This window comes from Macrobrachium nipponense, chromosome 44 (assembly GCF_015104395.2).
Source record: "Macrobrachium nipponense isolate FS-2020 chromosome 44, ASM1510439v2, whole genome shotgun sequence".
Taxonomy (NCBI): domain Eukaryota; kingdom Metazoa; phylum Arthropoda; class Malacostraca; order Decapoda; family Palaemonidae; genus Macrobrachium; species Macrobrachium nipponense.
This window is the reverse complement of record NC_087221.1, coordinates 33,765,085-33,784,138: the sequence shown is the minus strand read 5'-3', so window position 1 is coordinate 33,784,138 and position 19,054 is coordinate 33,765,085. Positions and strand designations below refer to the sequence as shown.

The following is a 19,054-nucleotide window of genomic DNA, read 5'->3' as shown; positions in this document are numbered from 1 at the left end:
TTGAGTGCCAGAAGAAAGGACAAAGGATGATTCAGAAGATTCGTGGAGTTGGCCAGAGAAGAAGCAGAGGATTCAGAGCAGATTCGTGGAGTGCCAGGAGAAGAAGCGAGGATTCAGAAAGATTCGTGGGAGGTTGCCCAGGAAGAAAAGCAGAGGATCAGAGAAGATTCGTGAGTTCCAGAGAAAAGTCAGAGGATTCAGAGAAGATTCGTGGAAGTTCCATTGGGGAAGAAGGCAAAAGGAGTTAGATTCGAGAAGATTCGTGGAGTTCCAGGATAAGAAAGCAGAGGATTCAGAGAAGATTCGTGGAGTTACAGTGAGAAGAAGCAAGAAGGATTCAGAAAAGATTCGTGGAGTTGCCAGGAGAAGAGCAGAGGATGCAGAAAGATTCGTGGAGTTGCCATGGAGAAGAAGCAGGAGGAATTCAGAGAAAAGATTCGTGGGAGTTCAGGAAGAAGAAGCCAGAGGATTCAGAAAAAGAATTCGTGGAAGTGCCAGGAGAAAAGCAGGGATTCAGAAGAAGATTCGTGGATGTTCCAGGAGAAGGAAGCAAGAAGGATCAGAGAAGATCGTGGTTGGAAGTTCCAGGAGAAAGAGCAGAGGATTCAGAAAAGAATTCGTTGGAGTTTTCCAGGAAGGAAGAAAGAAGCAGAGGATTCAAGAAGATTCTAAAAGTTGGAGTTCAAGGAGAAGAAGCAGAGGATTCAGAGGACAGATTCCGTGGCGTTCCAAGGAGAAGAAGCAGAGGATTCAGAGAAGAATTCAGTGGAGTTCCAGGAGAAGAAGCAGGAGGGGATTCAAGAAGAAATTCGTGGGAAAAGGGGGGGGGGTTCCAGGAGAAGAAGCAGAGAAAAATTAAGAAAAAGGGGGGGGATTAGTGGGAGTTGCCAGGAGCAGAAGCAGAGGATTCAGAAGAAGATTCGTGGAGTGCCAGGAGAAGAAGCAGGAGATTTCCAGAGAAGATTCGTGGAAGTGCAAAGGTAGAAGAAGCAAGAGGATTCAGAAAAAGATTCGTGGAGGTTTGCCCGGAGGGAAGAAGCAAGAGGATTTCAGAGAAGGATTTCGAGGAGTTCCAGGAGAAGAAGCAGGAGGATTCCAAGAGGGAAGGATCGTGGAAGTTCAGGAGAAGGAAGCAGAGGAGTCAGAAAAGATTCGTGGAGTTCCAAGGAGGACGAAGCAGAGGAGAAGAAGAGGATTCCAAGAGAAGGATTTCGTTGAGTTCCAGGAGAAGAAGCAGAGGATTCAGAAGAGGATTCGGGGAGTTACCAGGGAGGGAAGAAGCAGAGGATTCAAAAGAAAAATTCTGGAGTTCCAGGAGAAGAAGCAGAGGATTTCAGAAGAGATGGGGGGGGTTCCAGGAGAAGAAAGCAGAGGATTCAGAAAAGATTCGTGGAGTGCCAGGAGACGAAGGCAAAAGGCTTAAGGAGAAGATTCGTGGAGTTCCAGGAGAAAGAAGCAGAGGTTAGAGAAGATTTCGTGGGAGTTCAAGGAGAAGAAGCAGAGGATTCAGAGAAGATTCGTGGAGTTCCAGGAGAAGAAGCAGAGGATTCAGAGAAGATTCGTGGAGTGCCAGGAGAAGAAGCAGAGGATTCAGAGAAGATTCGTGGAGTGCCAGGAGAAGAAGCAGAGGATTCAGAGAAGATTCGTGGAGTTCAGGGGAGAAGAAGGCAGAGATTCAGAAAAGATTCGTTGGAGTGCCAGGAGAAAGAAGCAGAGGATTCAGAGAAGATTCGTGGAGTTCCAGGAGGAAGAAGAGAGGATTCAGAAAAGATTCGGTGTTCCAGGAGAAGAAGCAGAGGATTCAGAAAAGATTCGTGGAGTTCCAGGAGAAGAAGCAGAGGATTCAGAGAAGATTCGTGGAGTTCCAGGAGAAGAAGCAGAGGATTCAGAAAAGATTCGTGGAGTGCCAGGAGACGAAGCAAAGGCTTCAGAGAAGATTCGTGGAGTTCCAGGAGAAGAAGCAGAGGATTAGAAAAGATTCGTTCCAGTTAAGGAAGAAGCAGGAGGATTAGAAAAGATTCGGTGGAGTTTCCAGAGAGCAGAGAAATTCAGGAAAAGAAGATTCGTGGAGTTCCAGGAAGACGAGGCAAAAGCTTCAAGAAGAAGGGACTTCGTGGAGTTTTCAGCGAGAAACGGAAGCCAGAGATTCAGAAAAGGATTGCTTGGAGTTCAGGAAGAAGAAAAGGCAGAAGGACTTCAGAAAGACGGTTGGAAAAAGTTCGGAGGAGACGAAGCAAAGGCTTTCAGGGAGGGGGAAGATTCGTGGAGTTCCAGGAGAAGAAGCAGAGGGATTCAGAAAAGATTCGTTGAGTTCAGGAGGAAGAAAGCAAAGGCTTCAGAGAAGATTCGTGGAGTTCCAGGAGAAGAAGCAGAGGATTCAGAAAAGATTCGTGGAGTGCCAGGAGACGAAGCAAAGGCTTCAGAGAAGATTCGTGGAGTTCCAGGAGAAGAAGCAGAGGATTCAGAGAAGATTCGTGGAGTTCCAGGAGAAGAAGCAGAGGATTCAGAGAAGATTCGTGGAGTTCAGGAGGAAGAAGAAAGAGGATTCAGAGATTCGTGGGTTCCAGGAGAAGAAGCAGAGGATTCAGAGAAGATTCGGGAGTTCCAGGAAGAAGAGCAAAAGAGGATTCAGGAGAAAGATTCGTGGAGTTCCCAGGGAAAGAAGAAGGCAGAGGGATTCCAAGAAACGATCGAGGAGTGCCAGGAGAAGAAGGCAGAGGATTCAGAGAAAGATTGTGGAGTTCCAGGAAGAAAAGAAGCAGAGGATTCAGAAAAGAGATTCGTGGGAGTCCAGGAGAAGAAGCAGAGGATTCAGAAAAGATTCGTGGAGGTTCAGGGAGGAGAGAAGAACAGAGATAGATTCGTGGAGTTTCCAAGGGAAGAAGGCAGAGGCTGCAGAAGAAAAAGATTTTCGTGGAGTTCCAGGAGAAGAAGCAGAGGATTCAGAGAAGATTCGTGGAGTTCCAGGAGAAGAAGCAGAGGATTCAGAGAAGATTCGTGGAGTTCCAGGAGAAGAAGCAGAGGATTCAGAAAAGATCGTTGGAGTCCAGGAGAAGAAGCAGGGATTCAGAGGAAGATTCGTGGAGGTCCAGGAGAAGAAGCAGAGGATTCAGAAGAAGGATTCGGTTGAGTGGAAGTGCCAGGAGAAGAAGCAGAGGATTCAAGGAGATTCCGGGAACTTAGTGGGAGGAGAAGAAGCAGAGGATTCAGAGAAGATTCGTGGAGGTTCCGGAGAAGAAGCAGAGGACAGAGAAGATTCGTGAGTTCCAGGAGAAAGAAGCAGGAGGATTCAGAAAAGGATTCGTGGAGTTCCAGGGGAAAGAAGAAGAGGATTCCAGAGGAAGATTCGTGGAGCCAGGAGAAGAAGGCAAGAGAAGATTCGTAGGAGTTCCAAGGAGAAAGAAGCAGAGGATTCAGAGGAAGATTTCGTGGAGTTCCAGGAGAAGAAAGAAGAGGATTCAGAGAAGATTCGTGTCAAAGAAAGCTTAGAGACGGAAGCAAAAGCTTCAGAAGATTCGTGAGTTTACCAGGAAGAGGAGCAGAAGAAATTCAGAAAAGATTTCGTGGAGTTCCAAGGAGAAGAAAAGCAGAGGATTCAGAAGATTCGTTGCCATTCAGTGCCAGGAGGGGACGAAGCAAAGGCTTCAGAAAAGAGATTCCGTGGAGTTCCAGGAAAGAAGCAGAAGGATTTCAGAGAAGATTCGGGTGGAGTTTTCCAAGGAGAAGAAGCAGAAGATCAGAGAAGGATTCCGTGGAGTTTCCAGGAGAAGAAGCAGAGGATTCCAGAGAAAAGATTCGTGGAGTTCCGGAGAGAAGCAAGGATTCAGAGAAGATTCGTGGATGTTTTCCAGGAGAAGAAGCAGAAGGAATTCAGAGAAGATTCGTGGAGTGCCAGGAAGAAGCAGGTTCACAGAAAAATTCGTGGAGTTCCAGGAGAAAAGAATCAGAAAAGATTCAGAAAGATTCTGGAGTCCAGGAGAAGAAGCAGAGGATTCAGAGAAAAGATTCGTGGAGTGCCAGAGAACGAAGCAAGGCTTCAGAAAAGATCGTGGATTCCAGAGAAGAAGCAGAGGAATTCGAGAAGAATCGTGGAGTGCCAGGAGACGAGCAAAGGCTTCAGAAAAGATTCGTGGAGTGCCAGGAGAAGAAGCAGAGGATTCAGAAAAGATTCGTGGAGTGCCAGGAGAAAAAGCGAAACTGACCATCTCCCGAAATATATGGGTGGCTTACTTAACAAGCACCACTAATTGCTCGTTAGATTTTGGATTCTAGATCCAGTATATGAGATACCAGATGAAATTAATATATAATATTACTGCAGACTCTACTGATTATAGATTGACCCAGATGACAGACCATTTTGGAGGGTGGGTTCCCTCTGACAGACGCACTGAAAAGGGGGGTTAATTGGATCTAGATCCAACTTAGGAGATACCGAGCAAAATTTACACTACAAAAGCACTGCACATCTAGAATACTGTGGTTGTAATGAACAAACGTTTTAGTGGGTGGTTACCCACCCCCTGACAGACGCCTCACAACGAGTGGGGAGGGGGAGGGGGGGGAGGGGGGGAGGGGGGAGGGGGGGGGGAGACAGGATCTGCATCTAACATGGAGATACCAAGTAAAATCTGTACTATAATAGTTCTGCACATCCTAGAGTACTGCGGTGGTAATGACAGACATTTTAGTGGGTGGTTACCACCTGACAGACACCCCACAACGAGTAGGGAGAAGGGGAGGGGGAGACAGGATCTCCATCCAACATCGGAGATTCCAAGTAAAAGGTAAAATTTTTACTACAATAGCACTGCACACCTAGAAGCTGTGATGGTAATACCTAAATTTTAGGGTGGTTTGCCCCCTGACAGACGCCCCACCATGAGTGGGGGAGGGGGAGGGGGAGACAGGAGCTGCATCCAACATTGGAGATACCAAGTAAAATTTGTACTACAATAGCACTTCATATCCTAGAATGCTGTGATGGTAATGACAGACATTTTAGTGGGTGGTTACTCCCTGACAGACACACCCAAACAAGTGGGCAGGGGGAAGGGCAAGCCCTGATAATGAATGTCTAGATTAGTATAGTGGGCTACTATTGACCCGTATTATACATTATCGTGATATATTTAATAAATATTTTTATCCTTTCTATATCCTTTATATTTATCTAACAGTGTTTTCCAACCTTGGCACTTTGAGGAACCCCTGAGACAATTTTCCTCATCCCAAGGAACCCTAATACACACACACACACACACACACACACATATATATATATTATATATATATATATATATATATATATATTATATATATATATATATATATATATATATATATATATATATATATGTAAGCATTTGTATTAATTACCTTTAGTAAAACAGAGGGAAAAAATCTCTGTCACGATATTTCACCGATAAAATAAATTATAGGACTACTATTTCTCACGCCATGTTTAACGAAAAATATATACTTATAAATAACAAATGATTAAATAAAACATGAATTCTTACGGAACACCTGGCGATCGTTCACGGAACCCTAAGGTTCCGCGGAATCCTGGTTGACGATGGCTGATCTAACACAAAAATTATTTATTTGTTTCATATAAATAACAGTCATCTGTAGGCCCATAATAATTCAGTCATCATATTATTTTGTCAAGCAAGCAACTGACTTCAATTATAGTAGGGGTGCCCGGGGCTAGTTGGCTAAAGGGGTAAGTTGGCACTCAAAAGGATTTTAGTTTACCAATAGATGACTCTTATACATATACTGTGTAATTGCCATGTCGTTCCTCAATTACCAGCAAAATTCTATTAAGATAGAACGTAGGAGCTCGAATTTATGAGACAGTTTTTTATTTTGATGGTAGTAAGTAAATATTTTAAATTTTTCTGTTATTTGCTATAACATCTATACATTCATAAAGATTATTTTTCAATTTTAGCATAGTTTTCCTTATGGTTTAAAGATTCTATACCATTAAAATTATTAATTGAAGGCTTCTTGGTGTGGACTGGTAAGCGTTTTCGTACCAAATGGTAGGGATGGGACAAGTTGGCACACGTTATTGATAACAATAGTAAGCCTATTTATTTATATAATTTACGTTTTGTTTCTGGATTTTTGGAAGGATAATGAGATTAGTGTCCTATCATTTCATCCACATTGTTCTCACAAGTTGCAGCCCCTGGATTTTAGTGTTTATAGACATCTGAAGAAATGTGTTAACAGGGCATGTGATTCGTGGATGACTGGTAATCCAGGATCAAGTATGCCCATCTGTGACATTCCTGGTAAAGTTTCCTCGGCTTTACCTCTAGCTGTATGCCTTATATTTTGTATTTTGGAAATTCAGAGGGTATTTTTGCTATTTGATTTAAATGCAATGTAGTAATTTTCTTTTAATTATCAATGTGCCAACTTACCCCATAATGTGTGCCAACTTACCCCGTGGGGCAAGTTGGCATGAAAAGTCATTTTTTTCTAAAGCTTATTATCTTATGTTGAAAGCAAACAACAATTATTTTCCTCTATGATAAAGACGAATGTTAATATTTTTCAATTGTGGTAAGAATTTTGCAAAAATGTTTGTTTTATATTCGCAATAACCAAAATGGTAAAAAGTGTGCCAACTAGCTCCGGTCTCCCCTACTCGCTTTAGCTTTGTTTACGAGATGAAAATTAATGTAGCGGTGGTTGGAAGACTGGCACTATAAAGTAGCATATAAGTTCTTATCATTATTAGAATTATTGCTGTAAATTGTCTATGTACATAACATTTGCTATATAGAGTTACGCATCCATTAAATAGATGGTAATACATATGTAATATATACGCTATAGTCAGGGTACAGATCATAATCATTGCGCTATAGCCTACTCGGTTTGTTTTATCGAAGCAGGACTGCCTTCTTTTGGTTTCAACTGACTTTCATGCTAATGAAATCATGGATACATTTTTGTATTATCAGTTTTATGAATGAATATTGTTGTTATTATAGAAGATTTTTTTTCGGCTGGTGTAAAATTCGTCAGATATAATACACCTGGCTGAGGAAGGACACAGAGGATCTCTGTTTTTTAAACAATCTCTCTACACACCAAGTTTTTTCGAACATTTCCCTTCTCTCAAGAAGATTATGAATAAATACAAGAGCAAACTAGACAAAAAAAAAATAATCACCTAGCATTAATGTAAAGAAAACAAGAGAAATGAAAAATTAGTGTGATTGTCAATTTTTTCTATCGTTAATGTTTAATGAGTCAGTGTTTAGCGAACTGTTAGTGTTTAGTGGGTAAGCGTTTAGTGAATGTTTTTGAGTAAGTGTTTGATGAATGTTTAGGGTTTAGTGAATGTTTAATGTGTCAGTATTCAGTGAATGTTTACGGAGTCTTTAGGGTTTAGTGAATGTTTTGTGAATGTTATTGAATGTTTGTTGTGTAAGTATTCAGTGAATGTTTTGTGAATGTTAAGTGAACGTTTATGAATGTCTTGTGAATGGTAGTGTTTAGTGAATGTCTTGTGAATGGTAGTGTTTAGTGAATATTTAGTGTGTAAGTATTCAGTGAGTGTTTAGGGTTTTAGTGAAAGTTTTGCGAATTTTAAGTGAGTGTTTAGTGAATGTCTTGTGAATGCTAGTGTTTAGCAAATGTTTAGTATGTAAGTGTTTATTAAGTTTTTAATGAGTGGATGTTCATCCACTGTTTAGTATTTAATAAATATTTAGGGTTTGGTAAGCATTTAGTATTTAATGAGTGCTTAGGGTTTAGTGAATGTTTAGTGTTTAATTAATGTTGAGGATTAAGTGAGTGTTTAGTGAATGTTTACCGAGTGTTTGTGGTATAATGTGTATTTAGTAAATTTAGTGTTTTAAGTGTTTAGTGAGCATTTTGTGTATAGCGAGTGCCTAGTGAGTGTTGGGTATTCAGTGTTTTTTGTGTTATTGAGAGTGTGTGTGAGTGTATCTTAAGTGTGTGTGTGTGTGTATAGTGAATGTATGCAAGTGTGAGTGCTTACTGAGTAAGTGCATTGTGAGTGTTGGTGTTTAGTGATTGTACTACATTACTGTTTAGTTAGTGCTTCGCTACCATATGCAAAGAAAGTCCTGTATTTACACAGGAACCATTTATGCTTGACACTGCTTAGATCCAAGAGCCGATGCTTAGGCCAGACCACAATGGTTGGAGTGCTTAGGTGTGTTTTCGTAAGGTAATTTTTCTCTGTGAAATTGGTCGAATAATAATAACTAATAATAATAATAATAATATAATCTAATAATAAATAATAATAATAATATGATGATGATGATGATGATGATGATGATGATGATGATGATGATGATGATAATAATAATAATAATAATAATAGATTAAAAAAAGTAATAGTAATAAAATATAGTACTAAGAGCTGGACCGAGACCTTTCAATATGGCCTTCCGAAGTCACTCTCGGCTGGGAGATCGCTACTCCAGTGATTGACGCCCTATGCCTTGCACACAGCTGACGTATTTGCACATTCGGTTGTCCGATTTTTATGACTGTTGGAGACGCATTATAAATCATATTAACAATGGTAATACATTGGAACAGGGACATGAGGATATAATAATGATGTTATGCCTGTCTACTGGATATAATGAACAAATAAAGAAAAAAATATTACTAGGGAGAAAATTAGCCGAATAATGGTCGTCAAAGAATGTATTGAAACACATTACATAGGCTGCCTGTGGTGCGTGCCGGCGAGAAGTTAAGAGACAAACGCACTCAAGCTCGGCTTTAAACATCAAAACTGTTGGGTTATCATTTTTATTTGAGTTTAGATTTTCTTCCCTGAATATATATGGTACCTGATACTTGGTGATAGTGTACAGATCAATTTGAGTGAGGCAGCCGAAAATAAGTGGACTATTAGATAATTGACATGATATTATAGGCCAACTTAATTTGGGAATCAGGAGCTCCAAGTTGTATGATCGTCAACTTCGGGAGGGGGAATAAAATGGGGGAAAATGTCTTAATCTTTATAGTTAGCTTATCCTGAACAATTCATTCACATTTCTCTTTATGATGGGACTTTGGTCTTAATATCAATCGAATTCCCATATCCGATAAAAATTTCATTTCATCCACACGAACCAACAGCAACTAAAGAACAATTCAGTTATGGTAAGACACGTTGGGCTACGAACCTCGACATGGCTGCAGTGTCCTAACTATAGGCAAGAAAATTAAATGACAAAGACGCTATTAAAACGAGAATACTTATCTTGCATTTCTTTTTTAGAGGAATTGAGAGTGGCACCATATGACTGGTTTAATTATTCAAAAAATGGCTCAGCACACATACTTGTAGCTGTTGCCACTTGTGACCCCCTCCCATTCAGATAAAATACTTTGTGTGAAGTAATAACTCCAAACCAAAGGATAGTGCTAATATTATATATAGTATATATACACACACACACACACACACATATATATATAGATAGATATATATATATATATATATATATATATTATATATGCATATACATATATATATATATATATATATATATATGTATATTATTATATATGATATTATATATATATATATATATATATATATAAGAAAAGATATACTATGCCACGAAGGAAAATAAATAACGGAGTATCCACGAGATCTTTCGACGTTCAAACGTCCTTTACTAAGCAGATGAACTGACATACATGAGGAAAAAGACAAAACAAGAAGATTCGTATAACTGACAAGATAGGATTATAAAGAGATTAGTACCTAGAATCCGACACACCTGGAAAATGAGTAACCTTCCCAAACAAGCATAAACAATGGGTGCAATTAAAAGTTTAAGGCAATCATCTCAGATACAAGGGCAAGATAATTAAAGGATTATAGGTGACAGCTATTCAGAACTTTGGTAAACAAAACCAAATTCACAATACATATTCGCAATACATGTTAGACATACATTACAACACAGATAACTCAAAGGCAACTAATTTTTATTTAAGTCTGTAATTATATCTTTGAGGTCATTCTTAAACATGTTACAAATACAAGGGTCTAAATGAAAAAGGTCACGACTAACATTGAAATTACAATGGAAAGTAAGTTGTATTAAAGCAGATTCTAAAAGATTTCGTGATAAGACATCTCTTGACCTTGCAATTATGAACTACCAACCCAATTTATTCAGTGGTTGTTTTCACTTAAATGAATGAATATTGCATTAGATGTTTGCCCAGTTTTTACAGAATATTTATGCTGGCTTAGCCTTACTACTAGGCCCTTGCTAGACTGTCCAAGATAAAATGAGGGACAATCCATACATGGAATTTTATATATTATGTTGTTGCTTTCTCTGGGGCCATTTTTTATTAACATTCCTTTTAGTGTGTTGTTATAGGAAAAGACAAGGTTGACATTAAAAGCTTTTAACAATGATTTAATGGTTTCAAATCCGTTAAAATAAGACAAACTGAGAATGTTCTTAGAATTTTCTTTCTGCGTGTTACCTACACTATAAAACTTTTTGTGGGCTTTATTATAACAAATATCTAATATATGTGAAGGATAGCATAAATCTTTCCCTATTTTTCTTATGTATTCAATTTCTTGATCCAAATATTGGGGACTGACAATGCACAATGCTCGTAAAAACATAGAAGAAAAAATTGATATTTTTATGTTAAGATGGTGGCCTGAGAAGAAATGAACATAAGTTAAGTTGTTGGTCGGTTTCCTATAAATACTGAATTTACATTGAAATGGTTCTCTATGTATCAAAACATCTAAGAAAGGGAGGGAATTGTCTTTTTCTAATTCTAGAGTAAACTTAATCGATGGTACCTGGTTATTTACTATGAGATTCAGGGTCTCTGTAACACGGTTTTTGCTCCTTGTCAAAGCAGCGCTGAATGGCCTTTGCTGCCCCAGTGCTTGGTGATACACCTAAACTTTATAAAACCAACCAACCTTGTCAAAGCATCGGATGTAGCTGAAAGTTTACATATGTATATTTTACAACCACACACAAATTTTGTCAGCATTATCAATAACCTAAACCCGATAGTTTTAATTTTTATAGAGTAAAAATGATCTAGCCGACGCCATGGCCAATGATTACGAGCCAAGAGTCAAAAAACATTCATTAGGTAAGCAAGGTAAACAAACACCTTTTGAATAAATGTTGCCCCGCCCATCCACCAGACAGAAATTCCATCGGCTCTGAAACCCAAAGACTTTATGAATGGCGGAACGATACATAGATGTGGGTGGGGTATCAGTGCTAGCGTAGTAATACTACTGTAGCAGTAGTGCCGCAACAGTATAGCAGTAATATACATGAATTAAACGTTTAGGCCAAAACTGCTGGGATCCTTGAGGATCATTTAGCTTCTTACAAACTACTCGAGAAATTAGGTTTTTTTATAGCCAGAAGTTAAATTTTCTAATCCAACAATGGCCATGGTAGCCTTCAGTGTTATCCTGAATTATAACGAGGCGAAAGTGGGTGGAGCCTCATGAAGTCATCATTCTGACAATAATTATTGGTGAAGGTTTAAAGCCAATATACGGTACCGGCTATTTTTTTTTTTTTTTTTTTTTCAGTAAATAGGTAGATAGCCAATAAATAAAAAATTGCTTGACATTGGATATAGCAGTTATCAAATCAAGCTTGTCTACTATGTTTTTAATATTACCCAACCTTCCCTACATCTTGTCAATCTGATTGTGACCTATAAAGTAGACTGTAATTTCTTGGAAACTTATTTTGGGAGTTAGACTAATAATCGAAGTGTTTTTGTATTTATTAACATATTTTGTTGGTTTGTTCATTATGACAATTATCAGTGGAGAGGTTTCAGAGTTATATTTAAATTTGTATGTCATTGTTGCCAGAGGTTTAGCCTTCGTTACGTATAGCCAATCATCCATCGAGAAAGAGGGAAGAAATGCTGTCATAAGGGCCCGTCTTCAAAAAAGGTCACTTTTACCTTATAAGTACCAAATTTATTCAACCTACGTAGTGCAGAATACACTTAAAATTTATGTGTTGATATAATATGTATTCTGAATAAGCGTTATATTTATGAAATGCATAGATAAAAAGTTATTGCGAAAAAACCGTGTTACAGAGGCCCTGAATCTCATAGTAATTTAAAGAGTAAATCATTTACATCAATACCGACAGGCAGAATTACTAAAATATCATCAACATAACGATACCACTTTACAGGAATATAAATGATATTAGGTAAGTAACTTTTTTCAAAGAATTCCATGTACAAGTTTGAGAGTAGTGGTGATAAAGGATTTCCCATTGCCATGCCAAATATTTGTTGATAAAATTCACCATTGAATATAAACTCACAATCACAAATGCAGAAACTCGTGAGTGAAATAATGTGACTTATAGGTAGAGGTAATTCATGCTGAGTTAGTTCATTACTAATATATTCTAAAATAGAGTCTATAGGAACTTTAGTAAAAAGTCCCTATAGACTCTATTTTACGTCTCTCTCTCACTCCCTGGAGATGTGTCCTCGTTTCACATTTCATATGCCATTCATATCTTTATCTATATTTATATGTGTCTGTCTATCTTCTTCTTCTTCTTCTTCTTTTATAATCCCTATCTGTCAGTTATATGAATCTTCTTGTTTTGTTTTTTTCCTCATGTATGTCAGTTCATCTGCTTAGTAAAGGACGTTTGAACATTGAAAGGTCTCGCGGATACTCCGTTGTTTATTTTCATTCGTGTCATATATCTTTATTTATGGATTTCATCACGTTCCTAGTATACATACATATATATATATATATATATATATATATATATATATATATATATATATATATATATATATATATATATATATATAAATGACAGTTATAACGAATCTTCTTGTTTTGGGGTCTTTTTCCTCATGTATGTCGGTTCATCTGCTTAGTAAAAGGACGTTTGAACGTCGAAAGGTCTCCCGGATACTCCGTTGTTTATTTTCCTTCGTGGCATATATCTTTATTTATGGATTTATCACGTTCCTAACTTTCGTGATTCAGTTATAACATACATATATAAGAATATATATATATATACATATATATATATATATAGTCATTATTAATAATAATATATATATAAACGGATTACGAAAGTTAGGAACGTGATAAATCCATAAATAAAGATATATGCCATGAAGGAAAATAAACAACGGAGTATCCAGCCGAGACCTTTCGACGTTCAAACGTCCTTACTAAGCAGATTGGAATGACATACATGAGGAAAAAGACAAAACAAGAAGATTCGTATAACTGACAGATAGGGATTATAAAAGAAGAAGAAGAAGAAGAAGATAGACAGACACATATAAATATAGATAAAGATATGAATGCCACATGAAAGGTTTGAAAGGAAACGAGGACACAATCTCCGGGGGAGCGAGAGAGAGACTATAGGGACTTTTACTAAAGTTCCTATAGACTCTATTTTAGAATATCTTAGTAATGAACTAACTCAGCATTAATTACCTCTACCTATAAGTCACATTATTTCACTCACGAGTTTCTGCATTTGTGATTGTAAGTTTATATTCTATGGTGAATTTTATCAACAAATATTTGGCATGGCAATGGGAAATCCTTTATCATCACTACTCTCAAACTTGTACATGGAATTCTTTGAAAAACGTTACTTACCTAATATCATTTATATTCCTGTAAAGTCGTATCATTATGTTGATGATATTTTAGCAGCTCTGCCTGTCGGTATTGATGTAAATGATTTACTCACATACATACACACACACACACACACACACACACACACACACACACACATATATATTAAATATAATTTAATATATATATATAATATATATATATATATATAATATAGTAACTTTTTTTTTGGCTATCTCCGCTTTTTCATTTTTTCCTTCGTGTCAAAAAAAGAAACCTTCATTTATACATAGCATCACGTTTTATATACTTCGTGATCAAGTTATTCTAATATATATATATATATATATATATATATATATATATATATATATGTGTGTGTGTGTGTGTGGTGTGTGTGTGTGTGTGTGTGTGTGTGTGTGTTGTGTGTGTGAAACTATAGAAAGTAGACCAAGCCTAGTAAGTCGCGCACATAGTATTTATATAGGTGATAGAATTAATGAAGTGAAATATTCCAAAACTACAATAGGAATTTTAAAAAATAACTCAGGCAGTAATTCCTATCCTGAAACATCCCAATATTTCTTGAATTTTTTGCCTTTTACATTTTATCAGGCTCACGATTTTCAGATACTTACCATATTTCTAATATTGATATTGCCTATGATAGATTTTGAATTATTTCAAGGTGTCCCATCTCTCCCTTTCATTCGTAGGTTATGCCTGTGAAGGGGTAACCACCCACTAAAATGTTTGGCATTACCATCACAGCATCCTAGGATGTGCAGAGCTATTGCAGTACAAATTTTACTTGGTATCTCCAGTGTTGGATGCAGATCCTGTCTCCCCCTCCTTCTCCCCCTCTCCACTCGTTGTGGGGTGTCTGCCAGTGGGTAACCATCCACAAAATGTCTGTTATTGCCACCACAGTACTCTAGGATGTGCAGTGCTATTGTAGTACAAATTATACTTGGTATCTCCGATGTTGGATGCAGAGCCTGTCTTCCCCTTCCCCTACCCCTCCCCCTCCCAACTCTTTGTGGGGTGTCTGTCAGGGGGTAACTACCCACTAAAATATCTGTCATTAAAACTGCCGTACTCTAGGAAGTGCAGTGCTATTGTAGTACAAATTTTACTTGGTACTATGATATTGGAGGGAGATCCTGTCTCCCCCTCCCTTTCCCCCTTCCCCCCCCACTCGTTGTGGGGTGTCTGGCAGGGGGTAACTACCCACTAAAATATCTGTCATTACCACCGCAGTACTCTAGGAAGTGCACTGCTATTGTAGTACAGATTTTACTTGGTATCTTCATGTTAGATGCAGATCCTGTCTCCCCCTCCCCCTCCCCACTCGTTGTGGGGTGTCTGTCAGGGGGTAACCACCCACTAAAATGTCTGGCATTACCATCACAGCATTCTAGGATGTGCAGTGCAATTGTAGTACAAATTTTACTTGGCATCTCCAATGTTGGATGCAGATCCTATCTCCCCCTCCCCACTCGTTGTGGGGCGTCGGTCAGGGGGTAACCACCCACTAAAACGTCTGTCATTACCGCCTCAGTATTCTACGATGTGCAGTGCTATTGTAGTGTAAATTTTACTCGGTATCTCCTAAGTTGGATCTAGATCCAATTAACCCCCCCTTTTCAGTGCATCTGTCAGGGGGAATCCACCCTCCAAAATGTCTGTCACTGGTCATTCTATAATCAGTAGAGTCTGCAGATATATTATATATTAGTTTCATCTGGTATCTCATATATTGGAGCTAGACCCAAAATTTAACGAGCAATTAGTGGTGCTTGTTAAGTAAGCCACCCATATATTTTCGGCAGAAGGTCAGTTTCACAGTTTACAAGTCTACTCCTAAATACCGCTAGGACAGGCGGGCGGCCCGCCACGTGTCCTGGGACGGGTGGGCGAGGTCCGCCATGTGTCCCGGGACTGGCAGGCAAGGACCGCCAAATGTCCTGGGTCAGGCAGGCAAGGCCGGCCACATGTCCCGGGACTGCTGGGCAAGGCCCGCCACATGTCCCGGGTCAGGCAGGCGAGGCCCGCCATGGGTCCCGGGACAGGCGGGCAAGGTCTGCCACGGGTCCCGGGATGGGCGGGCAAGGCCCGCAACGGGTCCCGGGACAGGCAGGCGAGGCTCGCCACGGGTCCCGGGACGGCCCGCCACGTGTCCCGGGGCGAGCGGGCGAGGGGAGGCAACAGGATCAGTCTATACCTATGAATATTTCATAGTATTTTCTTATATACCTTGGCTATTCCTGTGAATATTTTTCAGCATTTTCTCCAATACCTTGACTATTCTTGTGTATATATGTAAGTATTTTCTCAGATACCTTGCACATGATAATATCTTGGCTATAAGGAGCTGAAAAATCTTGAAAGTATCATGTGTTGATATATACACCACCGAGTTTCGTTCACCTCATAACATGATGAGTTCATGCAGGTCATCACAACAAGAGATGGAGGAGGCCCTCACACAACCTCCTCCGTTGCTGAGTCCACCCGAATATTACTGGATAAAGTTTACTTATGAAGAGCTAGATCTTAGGATATTCCTAAAAAAAATGAATGTACTCAAAACGAAGTGGTCTTTAGCACCACAAGAGCTCGCTTTTTTTGCAAAAATGAAAACTTTCGTTGTGGTAAAGTAATGGCGTGTCGTCTTGGAGTTCTGTTTGCAGCATGCATAGACTTGAAATGAACAAAGTATTTTATAGGTACTCTAGTCACTACGAATTTCGTGCGCGACACTCGCACGAAACCCACGAACGCGTGCGCGCGTACACAAACACACACACATTACACACACACACACACACACATATATATATATATATAATATATATATATATATAATATATATATATATGTATGTATGTATGTATGTATGTATATATATATATATATATATATATATATATATATATATATATATATATATATATATATATTATATATATAATACGTCGAGCGACAGGAAAATCTTAGTACTCAGTTTCCTTTTACGTCTCTCTCTCTCGCTTCCCAGAGATGTGTCCTCGTTTCCTTTCAAAACATTTCATGGTTGGCATTCATATCTTTATCTATATTTATATGTGTCAGTCTATTCTTCTTCTTCTTCTTCTTCTTTTTCTTCAAGCCTGTACGTATTTGGGGTCTCTGTTATGTGGTCCTGATCTATCTACTAGATGTATGTATGGTATGGTATGTATGTATGTATATAATGATATATATATATAATATTATATATAATATGCTTTTTGTGGGTGTAGTGTGTGTCCTGGTGTGTCCTATATATATATATATTATATATATAGATATTATAATATTATATATTATATATATATATATATTATTTATTAATTATATTACATGAATGCTGTAATATCTCAAAATCAAAATTCGGATCGCGGCTTGGAAAAATGGTAGGCTTCTTTTACAATATTAAGCAAAAAAAGATTCGAGGACATGCTGTGAACTCCGAATCAAATCAGACGTGTTTGTGAAACCAGCTCTAAATTAAACAAGCTTCGAACACGGACAGAAACTGCGCCATGTTCCCGCACTGGCACGCACAAAAGGTGCGACCAGTTTTAAACTTGCCTAACATTGGTTTCCGTAAAGTCACCTATAGCGGCTTTACCGTTGGGTCGAATCGTTTCAACATACTGGACTTCAGTTTCTTCTTGACCATATTCGATTTAGCACCCGCGGCTAAACTGCGATTCGTATTAACGTTTGTTGCTTTCGTCCAGTAAAAGGAATTTTAGACACAGTCTCGATGGATTCACGTGCCGCGTGACGTGCTGGTGTTAGGGCGATGTTCGAGGTTGGGTGTGGCTGTATGTACGTGTAGCATGTATATATATATATAATATATATATATATATATATATATATATATCTTTATATATAGATATATATATATATATATATCTTATATATATATATATATATATATATATATATATATATATATATATATATATATATATATTATATATATATATATATATATATCTTTATATATATATATATATATATATATATATATATATATGTGTGTGTATATTAACGTTTTCTACAGTACAGGGTGGCTTCGAGAATAAGACGAGAAGATAGTTACCATAGCTTTCCTGTTATTATTGGTGAAATAATGATAGTATTGATGCTAGAATTATTGTTAAAATGCGTTTGCAGAACAGTCGTTTTTTCAATACACACATACATACATACATACACACACACACACACATATATATATATATATATATATATATATATATATAGATATAGTTCTTTCTTGAATGGGTAAAGAAAGGTCTTCAGTTTTAAGATTAAGATAGCAATATCTCTCATACTTTCTTTTTCTCTCTCTTACGCACCCACATACTAGACACGTCAGCGACTACTTATATCGAAAGCAGAGGATATTTAAAAATAGCGTTTCTGTTACCAAGACGGCGGCTGGTACGGTAAATATAGATACGCAAATAAACGTTGGTGTGCAAATATGCAATTCGCTCTCTGCTTATGAGACATTTACTATATCTCACGCTATTATTGTAAAGGAACTTATAACATTGAGTTGGTAAGATAAGAAGTTTGTAGGCAATGAAAGTAAGTGCGGAAAGATACTTTATTTGTTTGTTTGTATGGTGTTTTTACGTGACATGGAACCAGTGGTTATTCAGCAACGGGACCAACGGCTTTACGTGACTTCCGAACCACGTCGAGAGTGAACTTCTATCACCAGAAATACACATCTCTCACCCCTCAATTGAATGCCCGAGAATCGAACTCGTGGCCACCGAGATGGCAGGCCAACACCATACCGACCATACCACTACGAAATACTCAGTCCTCGACGAGAGAGGGATTACTAATGAATAAGATCTTGAGATCGATATTGCAGTATTTCTACTGCAAGAATAAAAGGTCCGGAGAGGGCAGTAAAAGCATTTATGATGAAAGTAGTTCTCTCTCTCTCATCTCACTCTCTCTCTGTCTCTCTGATATATATATATATATATATATATATATATATATATATATATATAATATATATAGTGTATGTGGTGTGTGTGTGTGTGTGTGTGATGTATGTATATATATGATATATCTATATATATATATTATATATATATATATATATGATATATACATATATAATATATGTGTGTGTGTTTTGTTTTTTAATGGCTGTATGTTGCTGTGTATTAACATTTATATTCGTGTGTTTCTTTGTATAGTTATGCAATGGGCGTTTTAAGTATCCTTTTTTCTTGTAATAACATTTCCTCCTCCAATAATCATTATATACGTACACGAAGTGTCAAT

General features: G+C 37.8%; 1 protein-coding gene across 1 annotated transcript; it reads left to right on the top strand.

The window, feature by feature from the left end:
- Positions 1-377: 377 nt before the first annotated feature.
- On the top strand, positions 378-4,201 carry LOC135203959 (golgin subfamily A member 6-like protein 25). Its single transcript, XM_064233888.1, has 5 exons — positions 378-811; positions 1,657-1,960; positions 2,174-2,885; positions 2,926-3,259; positions 3,481-4,201. The coding sequence occupies exons 1-5, from the start codon at positions 378-380 to the stop codon at positions 4,199-4,201; spliced, it is 2,505 nt and encodes an 834-aa protein (XP_064089958.1).
- The last annotated feature ends 14,853 nt before the right edge of the window (positions 4,202-19,054 follow it).